This window comes from Thunnus maccoyii, chromosome 5, assembly GCF_910596095.1.
Source record: "Thunnus maccoyii chromosome 5, fThuMac1.1, whole genome shotgun sequence".
Classification (NCBI taxonomy): Eukaryota; Metazoa; Chordata; class Actinopteri; order Scombriformes; family Scombridae; genus Thunnus; species Thunnus maccoyii.
The window spans coordinates 30,907,620-30,922,744 of NC_056537.1; the positions used below are offsets into that span (position 1 = coordinate 30,907,620).

A 15,125-nucleotide genomic window follows, 5' to 3' on the forward strand; every position below is an offset into this window, starting at 1 on the left:
ACTTATTGACGAAATGTGTACATGAGTCCAGAAGTTCCCGAATTTAGGCTTGAATTTAGTGATTGAGACCATGATGATTTGCCCTCTCTGCATACCCTGCTTCCTGCACACAACCTGGCCAGCCTCAAGCCTCTTATTTGTATTCAGATCATCACGTGTCTGAGGAGAATTTATTACTTGATTTGTGAATTATTGACGAAATGTGTACATGAGTCCAGAAGTTCCCGAATTTAGGCCTGAATTTAGTGATTGAGACCATAATGATTTGTTGAAAAAAAATCTATTGAAACAGTATTTCATGAGAGAAGTTTACACTTTTTGAATAAGAGTCTACTGAAGCCAGGGACATTTTGAAGCCATCACCTAGTGGCCGTCAGTGGTATTGCACTTTAAGGGACTTTTGCATTGGCTTCAATTTCAAGCCCTGGTTTGAAGAAGAGCGGAAGAATTATGACCAAAAAATAGCATAAAAATCCAGGTCCAGGCACTCAAGGTAGGTTTGAAAAATAGAAGGCCTTTATTTCAATGGGCTAGAGTCATTAAAAAACACACCAAAGCGTGTCAGCTTGCACCTTCTTCAGGGTCTGGTGTCACACACACTTCCATGAGCACCGGTAGTTTGAGGGACACCAGCAGCGCTCCTGTTACTTCTCTCTTTCAAGCCCTGGTTGTTGCCACTTCTACCGGACCTTATAGGATGGCAGAGCAGCTCCTTCTGCTGTTTGGATAGCAGATAATTGCCAATCATTCTCCCCACTGTAATTATGTGGTGGTAGCTGGTCAATTTTAACTTTAAAATATCTCAGACCCATACATCAAAAACATTATGCAGCATACTTTATGCTGTAGCCAGCCATTCTAATAAATATAGTAGAATTTTGTTTAACTTTGTCACAGATGATCCAAATTACACATTTGCTATATCTCAGGACACATTGAGATCAAAATAACACAAACAGCAATTTAAGATGAAAAAACTGTTTTATTGTGGTATATTTCACATCATATTATATGATTAGAATCAGCCCATCAGGTGGAGTGCTTTATTCTGCCTCTTTTCCCTGTGAAAATGTAAAACAAAAAATCAACACATAATTACATACAAACATTACATACTCTACATACATATAGAGATTTTTTGTTGGTGGTTAATTTTATTAAGCATAAGGCAATCATGGTAATTTTTTCATTCATGATTTATAAAGCAAACATCTGCTCTAAACTGTTGCACAAGAGGGAATTTCATTTGATTTGTTCTTCATGAAACGTTTATATATCTACCTTGCCGGAGTCACGGCTCTTTGCTCTCATCTTGTTGACCTGGGACTCTGCAATGTCTGCACGCTCCTCAGCCTCCTCAAGCTCATGCTGGATCTTCCTGCACTTGGACAGATGAACATTGGCCTGCTCCTCCTGGAATAGCACAAATATATTTTAAAGGTATAGAAAACTATTGTTTTTTGTTCATAATAAAGAGTCCATAGTTAATTCCACATTGCCAGAGTCAATTTTTTTTAATAAAAGCTCATTACCCATTGTTGACATGTCTTGAAACTGATATGTCTCCTCAACCTGATTTAATACTAAATTATTTGCCTACCCTACCACAGTGTCAGTCTTACTTTTAAGCATCAGTTATTCTGCTGTACTTTGCAGAAGCAGGGGAGAAGTTGATATATGCAGCAGAGCTTATTTGTGGTTCAAGGTCTCAGTCTAGTGAGGGGGAGCTATTTTGTAAAAAAAAAAAAAAACGAACTACCATAGGAAACTGAATCCCCAACCTCTGTGTCATTACACTTATTTTTGTTTCAAATGGATCAAAATTTTGGTAATTGATATAGTACTCAAGAATGATGGTGAGAATAGTAAGTAATAGTAAGTAATTAAGTATAAAAATGTTACAAACATTTTGTCTCTAGTTTACCAGGTTAGAACCTGGAAAGACAGCTGACAGGAGTAAAAAGACCCCACTGGGGCCAACATGGACTGGCAATCCGTGTTGACAGCAGGCTAATATATCGGGTTTCACCATTTGCAGCTTCAAGTAAACTCAAGATTGATTTACACTCTCTCCCAACCAAATAGTCATTGGTTGAATGGCATTTTGTGTAATACAGGCATCAGATTTTGAAAAGGAGGAAGAATGCATAGAAAAAAAGAAATAATTTCTCTGGGTCTGCTGCTCTGACTTTGTTAGTTTAGTTTTATCAATTAAAAGTGTATGTCGGTGGTATGATGCAGCGCTTATTGTGGTATAGTTATTGCCAATAGTTGTTGTTAAGGCTAGTGGAACTAGATAAACAGTGATGTTGGCTGGACAACTCAGCGGGCCATTTGAATGTCCAAAAACACAATAAGTCTGCTTTGTGTGAAAAATAACTGACACACTATCAAGTTTTCAGTGTTGAAAATTAACATGTCCTTACCGCTTCCTCAGACTGCCTCTTGTAGGCCTTCACCTTGAGCTGTAACTTGTCAACCAAATCCTGCAGCCTGGTAATGTTTTTCTTGTCCTCTTCAGTCTGTTATAAAAAGTAAATTTGATATGTAAAAGGTGTCAAAATAACTCTTAGATTGAGTTGTACATGTTAAGTGTTAATGTGGCTGTACCTGGTAGGTGAGTTCCTTCACCCTCCTCTCATATTTGCGAACACCCTTAACAGCATCTGCTCCACGTCTTTGTTCAGCCTCAACCTCTGTCTCCAGCTCACGCACCTTCAAAAAAGCAGAAAATTCAGAAAATATTTAGAATGCATGCTTTATATGATTTCTTACATTTCTTCAACTGTGCATATTTGTAACATAACTGTCTTACCCTAGACTCGAGTTTCTGGAGCTGCTTCTTGCCACCCTTCATGGCCAGGTTCTCAGCCTCATCCAGGCGGTGCTGCAGGTCCTTAACAGCCACCTCCAGGTTCTTCTTCATCCTCTCCAGGTGAGCACTGGTGTCCTGCTCCTTCTTCAGCTCTTCAGCCATCATTGCAGCCTAGCGCAGACAGCATAAAACATTTATTAGAAATATCTTGAAAAAGCACATCTTACTTTGATTTAAATTAAGAACAAATAAAATGTAAACCTACATCAGTGATGGCCTTCTTGGCCTTCTCCTCTGCATTCCTTGCTTCCTGAACAGTGTCATCCACTTCACTCTGGATCTGAACCAAGTCAGCCTCAAGCTTCTTCTTAGTGTTCAGAAGGCTTGTGTTCTAAAAGATAAAAAATATTGTCACTTCAGTCATCAAATGCCACTAAATAAAGTGAGTATACTCACTTATTTCAGAACTGTTTAGGTTTATTATTTATAGAAAAAATAATTGAAGAAATATTCACCTGAGTGTGCAGAAGTCCAACACGCTCACTGGCATCCACCAGCTCCTGCTCAGCAATTTTGCGGCCTCTCTCTGTCTGTTCCAGGGCAACTCTAAGTTCCTCAATTTCAGCCACCATAAGACCGTTTCTGCGTTCCACCATAGCAGCTTGTTCCTTGATGTCATCCTGGGCTCTGACAGCATCATCAAGGTGCAATTGTGCATCCTGGCGAAAAATCACAGGGAAATATTTACATCAATACCAAAAAGTAGATGCACTGACTGACTATAGTCCGTGCAACAATAACTTTGTATAACAATACCTTCAGCTGTGCCTGCACATTCCTCAACTGCTTCTGGGACTCAGCAGCCTGGCGATTGGCATGGCTCAGCTGAATCTCCATCTCGTTCAGATCTCCCTCCATCTTCTTCTTGATTCTCAGGGCATCATTTCTGCTCCTGACCTCAGAATCCAGAGTGCTCTGCATGGAGTCAATCACCCTCTGGCTGTTCCTCTTGATCTGCTCCATCTCCTCATCTTTCTCTGCCAGCTTCCTGTCCACCTCACCTTTAATCTGGTTGAGCTCCAGCTGGACGCGCAGGATCTTAGACTCTTCATGTTCAAGAGTGCCCTAATGATATTAGAAATTAAAATGTTCATCTCTGCCTTCATACTTTCTATAATGTATTCATCCATTATTTGAAATTCCATTTCAGAAGATCTCCCCGAAAATGTTTTTACCTCAGCCTCTTCAAGAGCTGTCTGGATCTCAGCCTTCTCTGTCTCCACCTGCTTCTTGGACTTCTCCAGCTCATGGATGCTCTTGCCAGTCTCACCAATCTGTTCAGTCAGATCTGAGATCTCCTCTGCAGAGAGATGTATGTGTTTAATGTTGATAAGCCTTAAAATGTAAAATATAAAATTGAAAATAATCTAACTATAGTTGCTAACACAATCTGGTAGGAACTCACGTTGCAGGTTCTTGTTTTCACGCTTCATGGTCTCCAGGTGATCCAGAGCTTCCTCATAAGAGTTCTTCATCTTGAACAGCTCAGTGCTGAGAGAACGAGCCTCCTTCTGAGCTCCTTCAAGCTCTGCCTGACCCTCCTCATACTTTTGTTTCCACTCTGCCAACACCTAAATTGCACAATTTATACAGTAGGGTTACTTATTAATAAATACAATGACAAATAATTGTCATTGTCTTTGTTTTTTGGTCATACTAAATAAATGGTGGTACCTTGTCAAAGTTCCTCTGCTTCTTGTCCAGGTTGGCGGCCAGCCCATTAGCCCTCTCCACGTCAATCATGAGGTCCTCCACCTCACTCTGGAGCCTCTGTTTGGTTTTCTCCAGAGAAGCACACTTGGAGTTCACAGCCTCAATCTGCTCCTCAGCCTCCTGAAGGCGCTGGGCAAGCTTTTTCCTGTTAAAAACATGGGAATTTTGTTTCTCTGTCAAGGATTTACACAAGACTCTGTGAGTTTTGTGAGTGTTTAAATGTGTTTAAAGTATTGATTCAAATACTATTGTCAGTTGAGCTACACTATGATGCTAGACTTATGGCCAATTAATTGTTTAAATTTTACTCACTTGGCCTCCTCAAGCTCCTCAGTGCGCTGGATAGCATCAGTTTCATACTTAGTTCTCCACTGAGCCACCTCACTGTTGGCCTTGGACATTCCACGCTGCAGCTCAGCCTTGGCCTCCTGCTCCTCTTCAAACTGCTCCCTCAGCAGATCACAGTCATGGCGGGCTGATTGCAGTCCATGGGCAAGAGCATTCTTGGCCTGGTATCAGAAATATTATTGAATATGCAAAATTTCTAAATAACTAGTATAAATAATACCCTTTTTACACTCTTATTTCAAGTTTCTTTTACCTTAACCTCCTCTTCAATATGTCTCTTCAGCTCCTCAATCTGCTGTGTGAAGGCCTGTTTGCCTCTGGTCAGCTGGGAGACTAGAGCTTCTTTCTCTTCAATTTGACGGCCAAACTCACCTGGTGTGAAAATTGTCATTAAACATTACTTTATGTCCAATTTCTCAGTTATACACTGCAGATCACTGTAGTTGAATGCTGTTTCATACACACCATTTTCTGTCAGAAGACGTGCTTTCTGTGCACCCACATCATTGATTTGACGAAGATTTTCATCATTCTTGGTCTTTAGTTCACTAAGTTGGTCCTCAAGAGTACGGCACAGCTTTTCAAGATTTCCCTAATGAGGAAAGGTTTTCAGTATCACAGAACAGATTTTATTTATGATACTAGTTACTTGCTGTACTACTTTGGATATTAGCTTAAAACACAGTGGAATGTATTATGCACCTTTGCTTTAGCAACAGCCTCCATGTTGCTGGAGAGGTCATCAATCTCCATCTTGTATTCACTCTTTTCCTTCTCAAGCTTCTGCTTGACACGCTGGAGGTTGTCGATCTGCTCACCCAGCTCAGCAACGCTGTCAGCCTGCTTCTTGCGCAGAGCAGCAGCAGTGGCCTCATGCTGCAGGGTGGCTTCCTCAAGGTCACGACGGACCTTCTGGAACTCAGCCTCGCGCTTCTTGTTCATCTCAATCTGAGCAGCAGTGGCACCACCGGCCTCCTCCAGCCTCTCACTGATCTCCTCAAGTTCCCTGGAGAGATCAGCTCTCTGCTTCTCAACCTTGGCACGAGCAGCACGCTCAGCCTCAATCTCCTCCTCCAGTTCCTCAATACGGGCCTGTTGAATGTAGATGTGTTGTCTTTCAGTAAACTTTCACTTTTAAAACATACAGTAGGAAATGTACAGAGAAATATTTTATGTAACACTGTATGTGAGTCACCTGAAGCTCCTTGATCTTCTTCTGAAGCTGAGCGCCCATTGACTGCTCATCCTCAATCTTGCTAAGGAGCTGACTAGTTTCAAAGTCCTTCCTGTGAAAATAAAAGAGTGCATAGTAAGACTTTATCCATGCTGTTGGCCATGTCTAGAAACCTTATCATTGTTTTAGTATGAAAACAATTATTTTACTTTTTAATTTTCTCCTCAGACTGCTGTTTGTCGTTCTCAAGATCCATGATAGATTCCTGGGCCAGTTTCAGATCACCCTCAAGCTTCCTCTTGGCTCTCTCCAGGTCCATACGCAGCTTCTTCTCTTGCTCCAAAGAACCCTCAAGCTGCACATTAATACGTAGTTAGTTATATGTATATAGTGTGTAATTATCATGTTCAAGAAGAACCTTGTTTTTTCAATCTAAGTGACTTACATCATCCACTTGCTGCTCAAGCTTGGTCTTTGACTTGGTCAGTGAGTTGACTTTGTCCTCCTCAGCTTGCAGGTCATCAAGAGTCTGCTGATGAGCCTCCTGAAGGGCTTTCTTCTCCTTGGTCAGCTTAGCAATGCTCTCATCCTGAGAGGCCATCTCCTCAGTCAGATTCTTCACCTAAGTTTGCAAGAAAGATGTTGTTATCAATCGTTAACTTTGATAATGTTACTTGATCTGCTATATATAGTAATATTTACAAACCTTGTTCTCAGTGGCATGTTTCTCCTTTTCCACTTTGGCCAAGGTCAGCTCCAGGTCATCAATATCCTTCTTGAGCTCAGAGCATTCATCCTCCAGCTTTCTCTTCTTGGCAGTAAGCTCAGCATTGATTTCCTCTTCATCCTCCAGTCTCTCAGTTGTCTCTTTGAGTTTGGCCTCCAGCTGAATCTTACTCTTGATAAGTCCCTCACATCTCTCCTCAGCATCTGACAGATTCTCTGATTCCTAGTTCACATTGGGAAAAAGGTGTGAGCACTTCAACAGTTTACAGACACAAACTGAAAAAAGGGTTAGGGGTTAGCTGCAGTTCTTTTGGTGTCTACGTACAGATGCTACTTGCAGCTGCAGATCGTTCTTCTCCTGCAGGAGAGACACCATCTTTTCCTCCAGTTCCTTCTTCTTGGCCAGAGCGGTAGCCAAGTCTTTTTCCATCTTCTCATAGTTCTCCTTCATCTGCATCAGCTCCTTCTCAGTTTCAGCACTCTTCAGCAGAGGCTTGATCTTGTAGTACACCTTCATCCATGGCCAGTGTTTGACATTCATGAATGAACGTACGTTGTACTGGATTGTAAAGACGGCATCCCTGCGCACAAAAAGTTGCTGTTATGGACAATGTTGTGAATTTTTCATACCATGACTGTGTGTAGGATTAACTGTTTTAAACATGCCTCCTTTCCATCATCTTCACAAACTCCCTTCTCATGAGGAACCCACGGCAGATAGCCTGAGTCATGGTAACAAGATTTGCCAGCTTTTCATCTCTCATTTCCTCAAGGGTACCCAGCAGACCAGCCTTGAAGAACACCTAAACAAATAGAAAATTACAAATGAATGTTTGCACAATAAAGTTAAACATTGAAACTGGGATGAACTCAGAGTTCACACCTCACACTATGTAAAACAAAGAAAGAGGATTTTCACCTACATAACCTTTCAAAATATGTTTTCATGAATGGCCCCATCCTGGGGGCTCTGGATCTAAACCAACGATTAATCACTTTTTCCCTCACCCATTGTCCTACTTTGCACTAAATTCATTAAAATTGGGTTAGTAACATAAAACAAACTGAGCAACTCAACCTCCTTTGTAAGCATGCCAAGGTAAAATAAGGAAAGCGAAGTGCTTACCTTGGTGTGTCCAAATCTGTACTGGTCATGATCAATATCGATTGAACCAAGCAGCTTCTCTGCAGCCTTCTTGTTGTCAATGAACTGGCCCTCAGGGATGACGCTGGCATTCAGTACCTTGTACCTTTTCATTAGAGAGTTAATGGTCAATGTAAGGACTTTGTAGTTTTTGTCAAATATTAGAAGATGTTAAGAACATATTCATTGATACCTCTGCTTGAAGTCACCGTAGAGGATTCTGCTGGGGAAACCTTTTCTGCAGATTCTGATACCCTCCAGCACACCGTTACACCTGAGCTGGTGGATGACCAGGAAGTTCTCCATCAGACCTGTAAGAAAGACATAATCACTTATTCATTTTTTGAATAGTTATTGTCCTTGTTAAAGCAGCACAAAATTATGTAAACCATACCAAGAAGATTTAAGATTACATTATCTATGTACCTGGAGTCTTTGACTCATTGGGAATCAGACAGCGCACAAAGTGAGGATGGGTGCTCCTCAAGTTAGTCATCAGCTTGCCCAAGTTCTCCTGTAGATCCAAAACAGTAAATCTTGTCATAAAATGTAACACATGTGAGTTTGAGTATAAACTGAAATATGATGTTATGCCTAGGTTTGCAATGTTAAACCTTACCCTAAACTGTGAAGACACAGTCTGCATAGAACCACCCTTCTTCTTGCCTCCCTTCTTTCCGGTATCTGTTGATAATTTTAAGTAGAAAACATTTTGTTAGAAAGAGACTTCATATTTCCATGAACACATTCTACAGTTAGTTAAAATACACAGTATCTGCAACCTTAAATATGTTTTAGTTTACTGTTGTTAATTTCATACCCTCAGCAGCAGCAGGAGGATACAGAAGAGCCAAAAGTTTAACTGAGGACTTCTGGTACAGCTGCAGGACAGACTCATTCAGTGGGTCCTTGTTCTTGTCAAGCCAGCCACAGATATTGTAGTCCACAGTACCAGCATAGTGCACCAGGGAGAAGTGGGCCTCAGCCTTGCCCTTGGCTGGCTTTGGCTTCTCAAATGCTTTATTTTTGCCAAGATGCTGGTCATACAGCTTGTTCTTGAAGGATGTGTCCGTGGCCTTGGGGAACATGCACTCCTCTTCAAGGATGGAGAAGATGCCCATGGGCTGTAAAAAAGTGGGAAGAAGTTTGTCATTAAAGGAATACATGAAGTTGTATTAATAACAATTATATAGAATCACAAAACTAAGTGCTTACCTTTTCAATCAGCTCAATACAGGCAGCCAAGTCCATGCCAAAGTCAATGAACTCCCAGATAATGCCCTCCTTCTTGTACTCTTCTTGCTCCAGCACAAACATGTGGTGGTTGAAGAACTGCTGCAATTTCTCATTGGTGAAGTTAATGCACAGCTGTTCCAATGTGTTGAACTGTGAGGGAGAAAGGATTAGGGTGATCAATAGAAATCAATAAAAATACCTTGTCATAAACAAATCAGCTTTGTTAGGAATGAACCTTACATCAAAGATTTCAAAGCCAGCAATATCCAGGACACCAATGAAGAACTGCCTGGGCTGTTTAGTGTCCAACATCTGGTTGATACGGATGACCATCCACAAGAACATCCTCTCATAGATAGACTTTGCAAGGGCAGTCACTGAGTTCAGCACCTGAAAAAAGAACAGAGAAAAGATATGATTTTTTTATTCAAATCAGTCAGCTATTCTGTAATATACTGAATTACTGATAGTCTGAACTTCTTCTAATGACAGAAATGAGACAAAAGAATGAAATACAACAATATAGCCTAATTCATATCAATTTCATATTTTTCTTGGAATACTTTTCCATTAGTGCATTTTTATGATACAAAGAATTTATCAAAAGTAGAACTAACTTGCATACTGCATGTTACAAATCTGTGAGGGACTAACAAAACTTTGCCAGGTTTTCCCTAATAAAGTTTCTGCTGAATAACTTCATTGGTGCTAACTTGACTCTGTTTTAACATAAATATAACTTGTAAATTAATAGAAGAAGTTGATTACCTGAGGTACAGTCTGTCCCTTGGTGACAAACTCATTTCCGACCTTCACTCTGGGATAGCACAGAGCCTTCAGCATGTCAGCGGAGTTTAGACCCAACAAGTAAGCAACCTTGTCAGCATCTGAAAATAGTTTTATAGTTAATAATACAGTATGTGACAGAGATTGTCGGTAATGACATAACAGAAACCTGTCTGGTAAAGGACCTTACCACTTTTCTCAAGCTATTCAATTTGAGATAACACTCAATACTCACCCTCTGTGCCATCAGGCTCAGCCTGCTCCTCACGCTGCTTCTGCTTGAACTTCATGTTACCATGGTGGATGACAGCACCAGTCATTTTATAGATGCTCATCTTCTCCTCATTACTGAAGCCCAGGATATCAATAGCATTCTGTGTGCAAAGGAGGTGTCCATATGAAACACATACACTTAATAAAATGTGATTATTTAAAAAACTTGTTTTTATGTTGCATTTAATACATAAAATATTTTAACATATTTTGAAGATGAGATCACTTACATCGGTGGCATCCAGCTCCTCTTTGTCATCAATGCTGGCCACTGTGATCTGACCCATGCTGATCATGGGGAAGTCATAGGGGTTGGTTGAAATGAGTGACATTTCTGGAGATCAAAAAAGGGTGAAATGTTCATCATATTATGTTTCATATTAATAATATAAGTAAGTCTAACATTGTATAACGACTCAGTCTGCTTACCAATCAGCTCAGGCTTGTGGTTGGTCATCATTTGGTAGAAGATGTGGTAGCCTCTCTCATCAGGAAGCTGGAATGTCACTCTAGACTTCTCCAGCAGATCTACAAATGTTGTTCATGAGTCACAATTTGGCCAACTTTCAGTCTAAGTTATATGTATTTAGTTATAAGAATTTGTGACTTACATGTCTCAATATCAGCACTAGCCAATTTGCCAGATGTTCCAAAATGGATTCTGATGAATTTACCCTGTTTGGAACAAAGGAACATTTAACTTTCTTCCACCTGGGCAATGTGCAACAAGACCTTTCTCATGTGAAGAAATCGCTCCATACTTACAAAACGAGAAGAGTTGTCATTTCTCACAGTTTTGGCATTACCATAGGCCTCCAGCAAGGGATTGGCTGCAATAATCTGATCCTCCAGTGACCCCTACAATCCAGGATTAGAGTTGATATCAGCAAAGGACTGTATTTTTTCTCCTGGAAACATATTCTATAATTTTAGGAATGTTAACATACCTGCATCTTTCCTGTGTCCTTCTTCTTGTCTCCACCAACTGAGATTGTTGCAAAGTACTGGATGACACGCTTGGTGTTCACAGTCTTTCCAGCACCAGATTCTCCACTGGATATAGACACAGACTCATAAGAATTTGATCAAGATATTTGATTATATTGTAAAGTTCAACAAATGTAACACTTACGTGATCAAGACAGACTGGTTCTCCCTATCTGTAAAAATGAAAAACAAAGCGATTAACTGTATTTCTGCAAAAGAAACCTCTCTGTACTGATAAATTCTACATTGTTAAGGACATACCACAAAGCATGAACTGATAAGCGTTGTCAGAGACAGAGAAGATGTGGGGTGGAGCCTCCATACGCTTCTTGCCTCTATAGGCACTTACAACTTCAGCATCGTACACTGGGAGCCACTTGTAGGGGTTCACAGTGGCGCAGAACAACCCAGAGTAGGTCTGAAAGTGATCATGGAGACAGTACAGTTAACTTCATGTTTTCTACAAGCACTGTAGAGTAATTTTCAATATTTCTATTTGCTCAGTATCAGATTGTCTTACGTAGATCATCCATGCTGCATAACGCTCTTTAAGGTTATACAAGACAGAGGCTTCATTGAGATGGGTCATCATGACCATGTCCTCAATTTTGTCGAATTTGGGAGGGTTCATTGGACAGACGTCATCTTCTTTAACTGTCTTCTCCTGGAACAGGACATTGTTCACAATGAGAACTGATCACATTTATCTCCCATTTGAGTCAGACTGTATGATACCAACCTCCTCTGTGTCCAGGACTTTGACGGTGACTTTGCCACCCTCTTTCTTGAGTATTGTTGCCTTCAGGTACAGCTCTTTGGCATCGGCCACATAGCAGGCTGTCTTGGCATCAAATGGTTTGCTTTGAGCCTCAATTCTCTCCTTCTCTGGTTTACGGAGATAAATGGCAGCTTTGCCATAAATGGCCATTTCCGCGTCTGTACTCATGGTGGCAGCTGTTGTCTGTGAGGTAATTACAAAGAAGAGTGAGTTTTGTCTTACAACTTCTTCAGTGCTCAAGTCTGAACAGCCCTGAATAATCAAGTTCAACTAAATAATTAACAGACAAGTGATTTCATCATAGCTCATTCAAAATTATTTTCTAGACAGTGATGTTATAATGTTATAATTATAATAATATTAACAGTAACCTCAGTTTTCAAAAACAGATGAAACAAAATTGTCACAGGATGAATTATTTCACATAAAATATCTACAAATTATAAAATAGTAGAAAGTTGTTCATACCTGACCCTCTCTCTTTCAAAAGTCTGTTATATTCCACAATCCTGTTGAAAACATATTACATATTTGTAGTTTGAAAGGAAAGGTTCGCTCAATAAACATATTAATGAGATAAAAGATATGCTTCAGATAGAAGATATGCTTACCACAAGCAGGTGTCTTCAAGGGTCCTGTACCACACACTGACATGCTGTCTTGGACTCCTTATATTGAATCCAGTTTGCTTACACAGCAAAGGTTAAATCTGGGACACATGCCAAATGTGGTGTGGGTAACACTAAAAGCAGACATCTTATACATGTGTTCCTAGTGTATACCCCTTATGTTTTTGATTTTAATCAGTAAAGGCAGTTCCAGTGCCTTCCTAAATATGTTTTGACCAAATTAAGTGTTTTTAGAAAAAAATCCTTAAAGGTTCTGTACCACACACTGCCATGTCTTCTTGAACTCCTTATATTGAATCCAGTTTGCTTACACATCAAAGGTTAAATCTGGGACACATGCCAAATATGGCATGGGTAACACTAAAAGCAGACATCCATCTATGTGTTGCTAGTGTTTACAACTTATGTTTTTGATTTCAGTCAGTAAAGGCAGTTCCAGTTTGTTTCTAAATATTTTTTGACAAGAAAACCCTTGAGCTGACTACAAGATCATTCAGCCGGGTTATGGTTTTCCTTAGATTGTAGTATAAAGCTAATATGCAACTTTAAATATTGTCAGTGATAACTATGGACAAGGATTTATTTGATGCATATTTTGTGCTAAATGTCAGTGTACTTGTAGGTTAGTTCATCAAACTCACCTTTAACTGCATCTGCTGCTCCATATGTCTTATCTGTAAAACTCAACTTCAGATTAGCACAGTGTCATCTACTTTACAACCTGGTGAGCCTTAAGGCTCTTTTTTGATTTCACTTTTTGATTTGACTTTGTCACTCAAATCATCAAATGCTGGATGTGCATTTATTAATTGGTTTATGAATTAGTGAGAAAATATTTGCATGAGTTCAGAAGTTCCCAAATCTAGGCCCAACTTTAGTGACTGAGACCATAATGACTCATTGAAAAAATCTACTGACTCAGTATTTTGTGAGAGAAGTTGAAGCTTTTTGAATGGGAGTCTATTGGAGCCAGCACCTGGCAGCCGTCAGTGGTATTGCACTTTTTTTTTCAATTTCAATTCAGTTTTATTCATGTAGTGCCAAATCATAACAAAAGTCATCTCAGGGCACTTTTCACATAGAGCAGGTCTAGACCGTACTTCTTAATTTACAGTTTACACTTCTGCATTGGCTTCAATTGTTTTTTTTATTTCATTTTTTTATTGCACGGTCAAAAAAGCACAACGTACTCAAGAGACTGTAGTTCATGACAAAAACAAAACAAAGAAAACTGAGCAAGCAACAACAATAATGAAAACAAAATAAATTACAAAATAGAAATAAATAATAATAAAAAAAAACAAGAGGTCAACCAGGAATTAAGGTACATAGATATTCATAAAGATATAGGACTTTTTGAATTTTACCACATTTTACATATTTTTTATATAGTGTTGTCTTAAAAAGCGACATTGGTGTAGGAAATGCTTTGCCAAAATAGTTAAATGATTTTTCCCAAATTCTGTTTTCTTGTCCTCCAGTTGGAGACCAAACTTTATCTTTTTGTATGTTCGGAATACTTTGATCATTATAGGTTATCCAACCTTGAAAAGCATCCCAAAAGGTCCTGGTTAATCTACAAGTGAAAAAAAGATGTTCTATTGTTTTATTGTCTGAGATACAGAAAGCACAAATATTTAAATCTAAATTATGCCTTTGGTGTAAGAAGTCATTATACAGGTAAATCTCATTCATCATTGGAAAATGAACTTCTTAAGGCCTTAGGTAGAACTGGAAAGGAGAGGTAACTAGTTCTTATCTTAACTATAAAATAACTGGTGTATTCTTTGAACATATGTTTCCTGTTCAAGGGTGATGGGAAACAAATTGAAGTGAGAATAGTCCATAATAATGTATTATTGAATTTTTATCCAAAAAGCTACATCCATCTATAACTAATAAAGGCTTATAGCCACAGAATAAGTCAACATGCCTTTGATTAAAAGAATAATTTCTTGCAGGGTTGCCTTAGTTAGGCAAGGCAAGGCAAGGCAAGTTGATTTGTTTAGCACATTTCAACAACAAGGTAACGAATGAATGTACTAAAAGGCAATATAACGACTGAAGTTAAATATTTAGGGATCTTAATTACAAAAGACAAAAATATTAGGGAAACATGTATTGTAGAAAATAATATACAGAAAAGTAGAAAATAATATACAGAAAAGTAGTCCTCCGTTTCCAATAATGGAGGACTTGTTGATGTAAAGCAGATAGCTTAACTGGTAGTTTAGAAATGTCTAAGTCACATCTTAATAAGAAACCTATGCCCCCAAACTTCCTGAAGATTTTAGACGGAAAATCAAACCAAAAGCTTTCACATTTTCTAATAAAAGTTTGTAACCATTTTAGTTTGATGGTATATTTCACTGGACCAAAGTCAATTGCGTTTAGACCCCCTTCCTCAACAGGTTTCACAATATCACCTCTCCTTAAATAATGATATTTATTTTTCC

At 39.2% G+C, this 15,125-nt stretch overlaps 1 protein-coding gene and 1 long non-coding RNA gene across 5 annotated transcripts in view; one reads left to right on the plus strand and one right to left on the minus strand.

Annotated features, from left to right (window-relative positions):
• LOC121897796 overlaps positions 1–15,125 on the plus strand; it is a 48,334-nt gene that overhangs the window by 12,427 nt on the left and 20,782 nt on the right. For all 4 annotated transcript variants that reach the window (XR_006096286.1, XR_006096287.1, XR_006096285.1 and 1 more), the window contains exons 4-6: positions 1,353–1,440; positions 2,438–2,496; positions 2,821–2,935. This is a non-coding gene — a long non-coding RNA (uncharacterized LOC121897796). The remainder of the gene's footprint in view (positions 1–1,352; positions 1,441–2,437; positions 2,497–2,820; positions 2,936–15,125) is intronic.
• LOC121897794 (myosin heavy chain, fast skeletal muscle-like) lies at positions 57–13,730 on the minus strand. Its single transcript, XM_042412520.1, has 39 exons — positions 12,002–13,730; positions 11,783–11,926; positions 11,524–11,680; positions 11,408–11,435; positions 11,223–11,328; positions 11,041–11,133; positions 10,887–10,950; positions 10,705–10,803; positions 10,506–10,609; positions 10,238–10,376; positions 9,985–10,103; positions 9,457–9,606; positions 9,196–9,366; positions 8,801–9,104; positions 8,600–8,664; positions 8,407–8,494; positions 8,174–8,291; positions 7,963–8,086; positions 7,503–7,639; positions 7,162–7,417; positions 6,817–7,059; positions 6,556–6,732; positions 6,320–6,465; positions 6,132–6,222; positions 5,639–6,028; positions 5,402–5,528; positions 5,190–5,308; positions 4,901–5,097; positions 4,550–4,733; positions 4,281–4,446; positions 4,051–4,175; positions 3,632–3,940; positions 3,331–3,534; positions 3,081–3,206; positions 2,816–2,986; positions 2,611–2,715; positions 2,427–2,522; positions 1,282–1,413; positions 57–1,061 (listed from the first exon to the last, which is right to left on the minus strand). Exons 1-39 carry the CDS (start codon positions 12,206–12,208, stop codon positions 1,044–1,046), a joined length of 5,799 nt encoding a protein of 1,932 aa, XP_042268454.1. The 5' UTR covers positions 12,209–13,730; the 3' UTR covers positions 57–1,043.